Genomic DNA, 14,165 nt, shown 5'->3' on the forward strand with positions numbered 1-14,165 from the left:
AAATAGCGTTTGTACTTCCAAATGTATACCTATCATTACCAAATTACACTGGACCTAATTGGCATTTTCAAGATTTTTGCACACATCCCAAACTAAAGTATTTATATAAACTTATCTTTTTTCTAGGATATATCACTAAACAATATAAACTGAGCTCAAAAAGAAACTTATAATTTTTCACAACTTGTGAATCACAAGGTCATATCGTAAAATCATGTCAATCAAAATAAACCAAAATTACACCCAGGATTACTTCAATACTCTACTCAAAACACATGTCAGTAACCAAGCAGTTGTCCAACTGACATAACAGCAAAAAGCACTGACACGGAACAGCTTCCTGGACCACTTTCACAGCCCAATATTAGGCACCCAGCACAAGAAATCTGTGAGGATCATACAAGATCCTGGCACAGATGATGAAAGGGTGCTGCTTTTTTCTTTTCACACACTTTCTTCAAGAAACAGGTCTTGTTCCACACTATTCCACTTACCCTTTGGGAATTTGCAAGATTTCTTTTGCTGGGTGCCAATTATTTGGCTGTGAATGTGGTCCGGGAAGCTGTTCCATGTCAGTGCATTTTGCTGTTGTGTCAGTTGGATAACTGCTTGGTTACTGACATTTGTTAAGAGTAGAGTATTGAAGTAAGCATGTGTGTAATTTTGGTTGATTTTGATGGACAGGATTTTATGATATGACCTTGTGAAAAATTATAAGTTTCTTTTTGAGCTCAGTTTATATCATATCAAGCTTTTTCCCTATTACAGACTGACTGGAGGAGGTCGTTCATCACTACAGATGCCAACCCATACTATGACTCTTTTGTCAGGTGGCATTTCCTGACTCTAAAGAAGCATAACAAAGTTAAGTTTGGTAAACGTCACACTATCTATTCGCCTAAAGATGGCCAGCCATGTATGGACCACGACAGACAGACTGGGGAAGGAGTGGGACCGCAGGAATATACATTGATCAAGATGAATGCTGTGAAACCATATCCTCCAAAACTCAAGTAAGTCTAGCATTATCTATTAAAGCCACCTTTCTCTGACATCAGTCACACATAAGTAACATGGAGAGACAGAAAGATAGCTTTAATACTCTATTAATAGTTTTAAAACAAGTTGGCCCACATACAAGAATTATTGTTGGTCATCATCATCCTTCAACCAATTAAATAGGATCCTCAGCCATGGAAACAATTTGGTTCGGATGCACCAAATATATTTTAAGAAAACCATGCATTGTCATAGCATTGCTCTGTGGTGGAACATTGAGGGCATATTATGTCACCAGCTCATCTGGAATATGCTGGTGAAGATGAAATCTCATACCATGGAATAAATTGAAATTTGGTATCTATAAGTAAAACATCATTTGCTCCCCCTAATTGAGCATTCATAAAAAGACATATGTATGTGAACAGACATTAATACATACAGGGAGAGAATGAGACCTCAAGAGCTAAATATTGTTGAACAAGACACTAGCATCTCGCATTATAGCCTTGTATATTAAGGCAAGTGAAAGTTAAATTGTCAATGGTAGTATTGATATAAAGTATAAAATCCGTTCTATTTATATAATCCAATCATCAGAAGTTGCTTGAAAAATAGTAAACTTTTGAAATTTTGACCAATTTTGTTTGTGTATATGCAGGAAGTTTTCAAAGAAAGACATCTTCCTTGTTGCTGCCACCCTTCGCCCTGAAACTATGTATGGACAAACAAATTGCTGGGTTAGACCAGACATGAGGTATATAGCCTATGAGACTGCTAAGGGTGAGGTGTTCATAAGCACCCATAGATCTGCTAAGAACATGGCCTACCAGGGAATGTTGAAACAACAGAATAAAGTCAATATACTTATGGAGCTTATTGGTCAGGTATGTATTTACACTTGTATTTACACTGTACATATTTGAAATTACAACGCTTGCAGAACTGGAGTGCAAAATTAATTTTCTCTGCTTCTAAGTATGACCATGCCAGCCAGTATTTGCAAGAACTTCACTGGCTCCCTGTGAAGCAGAGAATTTGCTTTATGTGTTTAAATGTCTGCATGGACATGGACCAAATTATCTCATTGAATCAATTTCATTGTACAACCAAACTCGTCCCGGCTTGCATTCTGCAACAGACACTACACATCTCTCTGTACCAAAACTCAACCCTAAAGGCCTGCAATCAGCATTCGACAAGAGTTTTTTTCTCACCGCACCTGCACTCTGGAACTCACTTCCATCTGAACTCCGTACTGCTGTCTATCTGCTAAGTTTCAAGAAAGGTCTCAAAACCTTCCTGTTCCCACAATAATCTGGTGCTTTGTTTCAGTTTGCTGTTTTATTTTTCCTTTCAAATGTTTTGTTTTCCATCTTGGCGCCGTGGTCTTTATGAAATGGCGCCCTATAGATGCCTTGTATGTAATGTAATGTAATGTAATGTAATGTAATGTAATGTAATGTAATGTAATGTACATATTTGCAGGAGAAGCTAAATGTAAGAGATTCCATATCATTTTGGAGGTTTTGTATCATGACCATTTTCCAAAATAGGAAATCTACATTATTAATACAAGTTACTCCAAATGAATGAATGTGGAATGGAAGGTTAACATATGCGTTAGGATCACGGTTAGTGCCAAGTATGGGTGGGTGTAGCTGGGATACTTTAACCTTCTCTGTGCATTGTGCAAAGAAAACTTATGCTTCTACAAGTTTGCCCTCTAGTTTGGTCACGTAGTGTAAGCGCATAAGTGAGCAATATTTTGCTTTTTGAAAGTGATTTACCATCACCTTTTACAACCAATTCATCGCTATGTTAAATTACCAAGAAATTCAACTTAACCAATAACCATGGTTGCCTCACTTGATGTTTACACATACCAAACACAGTATATAAAGAGGCAAAGGCTGCGCCCTTCAACACACTCGATGACCAATAGTCGTTGTTATGATTAGTGATCTGGCAGTCAACATGATTTATCATTTATACGCTTGTGTATACTCAAGGCAAGGGACATAACTATACAGCTCAGAATGAATAGTTAATAAAGTCAATATACTTATGGAGCTTATTGGTCAGGTATGTATTTACACTTGTATTTACACTGTACATATTTGAAATTACAACGCTTGCAGAACTGGAGTGCAAAATTAATTTTCTCTGCTTCTAAGTATGACCATGCCAGCCAGTATTTGCAAGAACTTCACTGGCTCCTGTGAAGCAGAGAATTTGCTTTATGTGTTTAAATGTCTGCATGGACATGGACCAAATTATCTCATTGAATCAATTTCATTGTACAACCAAACTTTAAATTACCAAGAAATTCAACTTAACCAATAACCATGGTTGCCTCACTTGATGTTTACACATACCAAACACAGTATATAAAGAGGCAAAGGCTGCGCCCTTCAACACACTCGATGACCAATAGTCGTTGTTATGATTAGTGATCTGGCAGTCAACATGATTTATCATTTATACGCTTGTGTATACTCAAGGCAAGGGACATAACTATACAGCTCAGAATGAATAGTTAATTGTTACATGTTTATATCAAATATATGACTTTTTTTCTTCAATGTTGATTCCCGCACAGGATATCTTGGGTATGCCTTTGAATGCACCCCTGACAAAGTACCAAACCATATATACCTTACCTATGATGACCATCAAAGAAGATAAAGGTACCGGTATAGTAACCAGTGTACCCTCAGATGCACCTGATGATCTGGCTGCTCTCAGAGATCTCAAAAGGAAAAAGGTATCAAACTGGTCACATTGTATTCTCCTAATGAATTCAAATGATCATAGATAATAATGTGTGTGGTATCAATCAAATATGTATTTGTTCAAGTTTTGTTATTACCGTACTGACGCGAGTATAGTCCCACCTTCGAGTAAAGTCCCACCCCCAAATTTTCGAAAAATTTCAGAAATAAAAAAAATTCAAATTCAATGCATTTTGATATCATTAATAGAGTATGACATGAAAGCAAAGTATCAATTTTCATATTAAAAACACAAAACACCGTGTAAAATTCAATTTTTTTTTTAGGTCAACCATGAATGATCCTAGCTTTTAGGTCTAGGTCCAGGGACACTACAAAACCGAAAAAATAAAAAAAAAATTTTTTTTGAAATTGAGTATAGTCCCACCCCCAATTTTGAAAAATGTTCACCCAAAAGCGGGTGGGACTATACTACGCATCATCAATCTGGTAGTTCCAAAATGTCTATTTGGTGTTAATTAGTTAGGCACTTATAAATTTACTATGTACACTCTGGAAAAGTTTTTGGGTGGTAGAGGATGCTCATGTTGATTTATGATTAAGAATAGATATTACCAAATTGAAGAGTCATATTTTTGCTGAACCATGAAATGGTATCAGCCTATATGAGTGAATGTTACTAGCTTACTTACTTACTAGCTTACTAGCTTACTTACTTACTAGCTTACTTACTTACTAGCTTACTAACTGACTAACCATTTGGTCTGAAATGGACATATCTCTAAATGCCACGAAGGTATGACCCCACGAGTGGTGTCATATGAAAGAGGAAAACATAAAGAATATAATAAAAATATTTCCAAACGTCAGAGGTCATCCTGGGGTCACAGGGGTCAAAAAGGTCATTTTAACCGAAAATGCTCGATTGAGCTCAAATTTAAATGCAATGATCCTTATGACATTCTAAGCATGTTTAAAACATTTAAACATTTATTTCAGGTCATTAAGGGGTCATAAAGGGGTCAAAGGTCAAGGTTTTCAAAATGCTCCAATTGAGCTGAAATTTAAATGCAATGATTCTTATGACATTGTAAACATTTAAAAATATTTTATAATTCATTTAAGGTCATTAAGGGGTCATAAAGGGGTCAAAGGTCAAGTTTTTCAAAATGCTCCAATCAAGCTGAAATTTATATGCAATGATCCTTATGACATTCTAAACATTTTAAAAACATTTTAAGATTCATTTAAGGTCATTAAGGGGTCATAAAGGGGTCAAAGGTCAAGTTTTCCAAAATGCTCGATTGAGCTGAAATTTAAACGCAAATGATCCTTATGACATTCTAAACATGTTTAAAATATTTTAAAATTCATTTAAGGTCATTAAGGGCCAATAAAGGGGTCAAATGTCAAGTTTTCAAAATGCTTCAATTGAGCTGAAATTTAAATGCAATGATGACAGTGGTATAGGCCTACCACAATATACTGCCAAAGACACATGGTTCAGCTATGGTGCGGTTATCGCTCTTGTTTTGTAATTTAAACATGTTTTAGATTTGGTAATTTAAAAAAAATTTTGCTATAAATTTGTTTGACAAAATTTTGTATTGCATAAATTTGAAGATGGAATTGGCAGGATATTTTCCCTGAATTTGTGATTTATAAAATCCTGCATATGAGTAGTGAAAGGAAAATTGTGTTGTATTAATTTGAATTCTTTTTTAACCTATACTAACAAGGAATTTGTATAACAGTTTTTTTTACTTTATTTATTCTATGGGACACACATGATATTCAAATAAGCAAGGAACTTTATATTTTCTTTTCTCACAGGATTTTCGAGATAAGTACAATATTCAAGATGAGATGGTGCTGCCATTTGAACCCATCCCTATTATAGAGATCCCAGGCATAGGCAATCTCTCTGCTGTCACAGTATGTGATGAACTCAAAATCAAGAGTCAGAATGACAAGGATAAGCTGGTGGAGGCCAAAGAAAGAGTCTACCTCAAAGGATTTTATGAAGGGGTATGTATAATACAAATGTGGCATTGTTAATGATGCCTTTAAAAGGTGCTGGAGATTTAACTATCATGTCATTGTCCATGTGTATTCTATTCTATACAAGCATTTATAAGCGCTCTACAAAGAACACAGCACTTTACAATGAGAAACAAATATACTACAGGAAAAAAAACAAATTAAAGCACAAAATGAAAAAAAAAGTGAGCAACAAAACTCAACATGGGAATAAAAATGTTTTCAAGATACGCTTGAAGCAAGACACAGACTCCGCCGGATCTCCGTGGGCACATTATTCCAAATGCGTGGAGCACCGACAGCAAAGGAAGAATCACCCGCCTTTTTGTGAGATCTCAGCTAGAGTGGACAGACGGGTGCAGTCGGCATGAGAGCGGAGTCGGCGTCTAGCACCAATTGGGATCATTACTTCTTTGTAAACAAATAAGGTCTTCCAAATAAGAAGGAGCTTCACCATGGAGACATTTGTAAATATACAACAGGATCTTATACTGAGTTCGCTCATTAACAGAGAGTGAAGTGAAGAATAAAGAGTAAGAAAGACAGAATTTGATTTTACAGGGCCAAAGGAAAAATGTGATCTGCAGGATGAAGGCTTATGTATGCATTACATCAGTATATGAAGTATTATTATTTAAGAGGCCACAAAGGCACAGACAGGTTCCTGTCACTGAATGTTAGGAGCTGGAATAGTAGAGAAAGACCAGAGAGAAAGAATACTTGAGCTAGGGGATACAATGTATGTGTGGCATGTTTACCTACAACATATAGGATGCACACAAGACCTTTTGCCTTCCAACTGTGCAACTAGCTGCAATGGATTACTGTTCTCAGGTTTACTGAGGTCCTCCACTGGGTCCATGTTAGCAAAGGGAAAATGTAATTAGCCTTGATAATCATGGCAACAGGTTATCATTATCATTCATGCAACTTTATTGCACCACAGAAGCCTAATTCAACCAGAAAATATGATAACATGTTAATAAATAGAAATATACAAGTTAAACAATTTTACATTTATACAGCCTTCAATTAAAGCAAGACAAGTAAATACAATTAAACATTCTTAACCTTATTTTCAAAAATCTGTGTTCAAAAATGTGTATACACTCATCCTAATTGTCCAAAAGATAGCACCTTTATATGCATATCATTACATACCATGGATTTAACAATTAACATCATATAAGAACACACCAAAGAAGGACATCTGTGCTGGCCGGCTGCAGTACAGCAGTATCCGCAGGCTTCTCTTGTCCTTGAAAGAGGTACATGTATAAGTCATCTCTGTCACATTTTAGTAGTCGTCCTCAGAAATGATGTCCTTTGAATACTGCTACAAGCAATCGAACATCATAGTGTTGAGTCCAAAATGGAAATTATATAACCCAAGCCTGAAAGAGTATTGACGTCCACATTTCTTGGTGTTCCCAATAATGAATTAAGTGGAATTTCAGGATGGCTGTTCTTGATTACAATCTTTAACAGTGTGTCAACCGCATTACCCTTTAATTCAAATGTATTAGTACATCCCCTCAATTCTTCAGTAAGCGTATGCTGATCTTCAGTGTTGTATTTGCCATCAGATTTGCAGAATGCTAATGCTACATGTACATCATCACCTGTCATCAGCTTCACTAGAAATTCATGTCCATACAACACTTTACTGGTACCTTTGGTAACCACATGTTTCAGAAGTTGGTGTACATATTTGTCATATTTTACATCATGTGCTACATTGATTAACATGGAAATGACAACTTTAAAAGCCATAAAGTGTGTGTAGTTTGTCTGTGGGAAGAATATTCTTTGACAAATTGTCCTGTGTATAGCAGAAGTTAGAAAATGATATATACAAACAAAATCGCAGAGATCAACCCTTTCTTTTCTGGCATTTCCTATAGCTATCAAACTTCCATGCTGCACAATTGTCAAGGGTACAATGCATATATTCTCAATTCTTGTTCAAGATGTAGTAGTCCATGTACATTGTAGACTAGACATTCATGTTCATACAACACTTCACTGGTACCTTTGGTGACTTCTTGCTGCAGACGTTGGTGTGCATAGTTGCCATATTTTACATCATGTGCTGCATTGATTAACATGGAAATGGCAACATTCAAAGCCATAAAGTGTGTGTAATTTGCCTTCATGGCAAACTGTCCTGTGTATAGCAGAAATTGGCAAAGTTCTGTGGCTTTCCAGCGATCAATGTCATGAACTTTTTGGCTTCATGCAAAATCTCTAGGAATTTGTTTTCCTGAAGTTTCTTAAAGTGCTTCGAGATCAGAGCTATCTGTGTTGTTGATAGGTGGCACATATTTCTTGGACCACTTTACATGCAGGCATGACATCTTCTTCATGACCCCAAGCAAGTTTGACAGGGAAGTCCTTTATCATATCAACACCGGTGTAGTTGAGGAACGGCAAGTCTCATTTTGGTATAATTATGATGCTGTATTTGAGTTTTTCGTCTGAACGCATCATCGGTTCTCAAGGTTAGATTCGAAATAGTGTACCTATACCATCCAATATTTCTTCCAATACACCGACCTGTGAGTGCACTTATCACAGCCATAATACAAACTGTACATCTTTTTTGCATTTTACCATGGCTCTTGCTGGGGCATCACATTATGATTTCTGTAACACTCAAGAATTTTCCTTGCATTTTATAGCAAGTCCAGGTTTGTTGGTTTCGGCACTCTTATGGTCGTTGTCAACGGGAACACTTTGCTAGGTACAATGTTGTTTATGCAAGAAAGAATAGGCCAAGCCTTTTTTCTGGTGTCCAAAATGGAAACAATCCATGCCTGTCTTGACATCCACATTTCTTTGTGTTACCAATAATGAAGTAAGTGGAATTTCAGGATGGCCGTTCTTGTTCATAATCTTTAACAGCGTGTCAACAACATTATCCTTTACTTCAAATGTATTAGTGCATCCCCTCAATTCTTCAGTAAGCGTATGCTGATCTTCAGTGTTGTATTTGCCATCAGATTTGCAGAATGCAAATGCTACGTGTACATCACCTGTCATCAGCTTCACTAGAAATTCATGTCCATATAACACTTTACCTGGAACTTTGGTAACCACATGTTTCGGAAGTTGGTGTACATGTTTGCCATATTTTACATCATGTGCTACATTGACTAACATGGAAATAGCAACTTTAAAAGCTATAAAGTGTGTGTAGTTTGTCTGTGGGTAGAATATTCTTCCTGACAAATTGGGGGTCCTGTGTATAGCAGAAATTGGAAAGTGATGTATGCAAACAAAATCCCAGATATCTATCCTTTCTTTTCTGGCATTTCATATAGCTATCAAACTTCCATGCTGCACAGTTGCCAAGGGTACCAATCATTCCTGCTTCTTGTTCAAGATGTAGTAGTCCATGTACATTGTAGACTAGACATTCATGTTCATACAACACTTCACCGGTACCTTTGGTGACCACTTGTTGCAGACGTTGGTGTGCATAGTTGCCATATTTTATATCATGTGCTGCATTGATTAACATGGAAATGGCAACATTCAAAGCCATAAAGTGCATGCGTGTAATTTGTCTTCATGGCAAATTGTCCTGTGTATAGCAGAAATTGGCAAAGTTCTGTGGCTTTTCAGCGATCAATGTCATGAAGTTTTCTTGACTTCCATGCAAAATCTCTAGGAATTTGTTTTCCTGAAGTTGATTAAAAGTGCTTCGAGACCAGAGCTATCTGTGTTGTTGAAAGGTGGCACATATTTCTTGGACCACTTACCCGCACATGCAGGCATATCATCTTCTTCATGACCCCAAGCAAGTTTGACAGGGAAGTCCTTTATCATATCAACACTCGTGTAGTTGAGGAATGGCAAGTCTCATTTTGGTTAAATTATGATGCTGTATTTGAGTTTTTAGTCTGAACGCATCATCGGTTCTCAAGGTTACATTCGAAATAGTGTACATGTACCTACATGTATACCATCCGATATTTCTTCCAATACACCGACCTGTGAGTGCACTTATCACAGCCATAATACAAACTGTACATCTTTTTTGCATTTTACCATGGCTCTTGCTGGGGCATCACATATGATTTCTGTAACACTCAAGCATTTTCCTTGCATTTTATAGCAAGTCCAGGCTTGTTGGTTTCAGCACTCTTATGGTCATTGTCAACGGGAACACTATGGTAGGTACAATGTTGTTTATGCAAGAAAGAATAGGTCAAGCCTTTTTTCTGGTGTCCAAAATGGAAACAATCCATGCCTGAAACAGTCTTGACGTCCACATTTCTTGGTGTTCCCAATAATGAATTAAGTGGAATTTCAGGATGGCTGTTCTTGTTCACAATCTTGAACAGCGTGTCAACCGCATTACCCTTTAATTCAAATGTATTAGTGCATCCCCTCAATTCTTCAGTAAGCGTATGCTGATCTTCAGTGTTGTATTGCCATCAGATTTGCAGAATGCAAATGCTACGTGTGTATCACCTGTAATCAGCTTCACTAGAAATTCATGTCCATATAACACTTTACCGGGACCTTTGGTAACCACATGTTTCGGGAAGTTGGTGTACATATTTGCCATATTTTACATCATGTGCTACATTGACTAACATGGAAATGGCAACTTTAAAAGCCATAAAGTGTGTGTAGTTTGTCTGTGGGAAGAATATTCGTCATGACAAATTGTCCTGTGTATAGCAGAAGTTGGATAATGATGTATACAAACAAAATCCCAGAGATCTATCCTTTCTTTTCTGGCATTTCATATAGCTATCAAACTTCCATGCTGCACAGTTGCCAAGGCTACCAATCATTCCCACTTCTTGTTCAAGATGTAGTAGTCCATGTACATTGTAGACTAGACATTCATGTTCATACAACACTTCACTGGTACCTTTGGTGACTTCTTGTTGCAGACGTTGGTGTGCATAGTTGCCATATTTTACATCATGTGCTGCATTGATTAACATGGAAATGGCAACATTCAAAGCCATAAAGTGTGTGTAATTTGCCTTCATGGCAAATTGTCCTGTGTATAGCAGAAATTGGCAAAGTGGCTTTTCAGCGATCAATTTCATAAGTTTTCTTGACTTCCCTGCAAAATCTCTAGGAATTTGTTTCCCTGAAGTTGATTAAAGTGCTTCGAGACCAGAGCTATCTGTGTTGTTGAAATGTGGCACATATTTCTTGGACCACTTATTACCCACATGCAGGCATGTCATCTTCTTCATGACCCCAAGCAAGTTTGACAGGGAAGTCCTTTATCATATCAACACCGGTGTAGTTGAGGAACGGCAAGTCTCATTTTGGTATAATTATGATGCTGTATTTGAGTTTTTCGTCTGAACGCATCATCGATTCTCAAGGTTAGATTCGAAATAGTGTACCTATACCATCCGATATTTCTTCCAATACACCGACCTGTGAGTGCACTTATCACAGCCATAATACAAACTGTACATCTTTTTTGCATTTTACCATGGCTCTTGCTGGGGCATCACATATGATTTCTGTAACACTCAAGCATTTTCCTTGCATTTTATAGCAAGTCCAGGCTTGTTGGTTTCAGCACTCTTATGGTCATTGTCAACGGGAACACTATGGTAGGTACAATGTTGTTTATGCAAGAAAGAATAGGCCAAGCCTTTTTTCTGGTGTCCAAAATGGAAACAATCCATGCCTGAAACAGTCTTGACGTTCACATTTCTTTGTGTTACCAATAATGAATTAAGTGGAATTTCAGGATGGCCGTTGTTGTTCATAATCTTTAACAGCGTGTCAATAACATTATCCTTTACTTCAAATGTTTTATTCCATTCCTTCGATTCTTCAGTAAGCGTCAGATTTGCAGCCTGCTAATGCTACATGTACATCACCTGTCATCAGCTTCATTAGAAATTCAAGTCCATACAACACTTTACCAGGACCTTTGGTGACCACATGTTTCAGAAGTTGGTGTGCATATAGTTGCCATATTTTACATTATGTGCTGCATTGACTAAAATGGAAATGGCAACATTCAAAGCCATAAAGTGTGTGTATTTTGCCTGTGGAAGAATATTCGTCATGACAAATTGTCCTGTGTATAGCAGAAATTGGAAAGTGATGTATACAAACAAAATCCCAGAGATCTATCCCTTCTTTTCTGGCATTTCATATAGCTATCAAACTTCCATGCTGCACAGTTGCCAAGGGTACCAATCATTCTCACTTCTTGTTCAAGATGTAGTAGTCCATGTACATTGTAGACTAGAAATTCATGTTCATACAACACTTCACCGGTACCTTTGGTGACCTCTTGTTGCAGAAGTTCATATTCATATTTTATTAACATTTATCAAAAGGTGACCCGAAGGTCAAATTACATGATAAATTTACAAAGATAAAAACAACAAACATTCAAAAACTTTTAAAGAATGACATCTATATAAAAACACACAAATTTCAAGGTGAACAAAGTATAGACAGTGAACTGATTGTGAAGTGAATTGATCTGATACACAATAAAATAACAGTGCTCTGATCTTGCTTAAATAGTCTGATATAAAAGCCTAATTGTGTATTTATGTATGTATTTGCAGGTTATGATCATCGGTGACTTCAAAGGCCAAAAAGTGCAGGATGTAAAAAAGGTGGTGCAGAAACAGATGTTGGAGAGCAATGGAGCCATCATATATTTTGAGCCGGAGAAGAAGGTGATGTCCAGATCTGCTGATGAGTGTGTGGTAGCCTTATGTGATCAGTGGTACTTGGATTATGGAGAGAAAATGTGGAGGGCGCAAGCAACAAAGGCGCTAGAGAAACTCAATACGTAAGTCAGTTGCATAACCAGTTGTCAGGCCTTACATTAAGTATGCCTGGACCAGGAGTTAAAATGAGCTCCTGGTCCCAAAGATGGTTCCTGGTCTATAGTTTGTAGTGTAAAATATTGGACACACCAGGAGCCAAAACTGGGGAACCATGGGGTAAAAAAAAGCCCAGGTGCCTGCTTAATATAAGCCTTGCCATTTGTGCTTTTGCTTTACTGTGTTGATTAAGGGCTGGGGTATGAACGTTTGGACAGTATTTATTGTGGGACATTAGAGCACATCAGACATATCGAATCGCATTCTGAATACGAAGAATGTCCTTCTGATATCAAATAATTTTGATTTTTTGAAATTCGCAATGTAATACACATTTTATGACAAATCATTAAAAATTAATATTTTTGATATTTAACATTACTCGAAGTAAACTTTATAAATCTGATGATTTATACTTAAAGTGCATGTGGGTGGGATGAAAAGCCGACGATCAATTGAAAATTTTGACATTTCGTATTGAAGATATGGATTTTTTTCCCAAAACACCAAAAAAAATTAGGTCTTTTTGGGAAAAAAATCCATATCTTGAATATGAAAGGTCAAAATTTTCAATTGATCGTCGGCTTTTCCTCCCAGCTACATACACTTTAAGAATATATCATTAGATTTATAAAATTTACTTCGAGGACTGTTATATATCAAAAATTTGAAAAATATCAAATTTTTATAATTTGTCATAAAATTTGTATTATATCGTGATTTTCAAAAATGAAAATTATTTGATATCAGAAAGACATGCTTCGTATTCAGAATGCAATTCGACACGTCTGAGGTGCTCTCATGTCCCATAAAAAATACTGTCGAAACGCCATAAACGCTCATTCCAGTTCCCTTAATGATAGATGTTGTGAGGAAATGTTCTCATTTCAGGAAATGGATCACACAGGCAATGCATCATCACAATATATTGTGCTGGACTTACTAAGTAGGGACAGAGTTTTAGAAATCCTATTGTGCTTTTCTGTCTTGTCACTAAATTGACCAGATAACAACAGCGGCAATAGAAAATCCAGAGTGTTAAAGTTTGTTCAACCTATAAGTGGCAAGACTTGTAACATCTTGTGGATTAAGATAGAATGGTGTGATATAAAATTGGATGGTTTTTTCACCCAATACACAAATTTATTGGTCGAGCTATGAGTTTTAAAATATTGGACGAGACGAAACTTTTCTTGGTCAAAACATGACTTTTGGTAAAAAATGTGATTTTTTGGTCAAAATGTGATTTTTGGTCAAAAACACAATTTTTGGGGAAAAAGTGAGCCTATCCAACACAGTCCAAGTTTTGAGTCCAAGTGTTGATTATATTGGACTCTTCAACTCTGTACAAAGTATAGGAAGGAAGATTCTGAGAACATAATAATGCATGCAGTTGGGTGCAACACCTGCACTAAGTGAGCGTTGCGTAATGTGTGACTAGTCTGGTACACACTTCTGGGAATTTGTGCGAGCAGAATATGGGACTTTATATTTTATTGATGTGCGCAGTAACAAAAACCAAATAATTTTGCCACTTCTAGGGTGAACAAAG

The 14,165-nt window shown here is 36.7% G+C and overlaps 2 protein-coding genes across 4 annotated transcripts in view; both read left to right on the top strand.

Moving 5' to 3' along the window:
* Positions 1-14,165, top strand: part of LOC140148359 (leucine--tRNA ligase, cytoplasmic-like) — a 70,540-nt gene that overhangs the window by 17,099 nt on the left and 39,276 nt on the right. For all 3 annotated transcript variants that reach the window (XM_072170288.1, XM_072170295.1, XM_072170301.1), the window contains exons 7-11: positions 769-1,013; positions 1,661-1,886; positions 3,602-3,766; positions 5,568-5,762; positions 12,350-12,579. In XM_072170288.1, coding sequence (XP_072026389.1) covers positions 769-1,013; positions 1,661-1,886; positions 3,602-3,766; positions 5,568-5,762; positions 12,350-12,579 — 1,061 coding nt within the window. The remainder of the gene's footprint in view (positions 1-768; positions 1,014-1,660; positions 1,887-3,601; positions 3,767-5,567; positions 5,763-12,349; positions 12,580-14,165) is intronic.
* Positions 1-14,165, top strand: part of LOC140148402 (aspartate dehydrogenase domain-containing protein-like) — a 316,009-nt gene that overhangs the window by 2,939 nt on the left and 298,905 nt on the right. The gene's annotated exons all lie outside the window — the stretch shown is intronic.

Source organism: Amphiura filiformis, chromosome 1 (assembly GCF_039555335.1).
Source record: "Amphiura filiformis chromosome 1, Afil_fr2py, whole genome shotgun sequence".
In the NCBI taxonomy this organism is placed as follows: Eukaryota; Metazoa; Echinodermata; class Ophiuroidea; order Amphilepidida; family Amphiuridae; genus Amphiura; species Amphiura filiformis.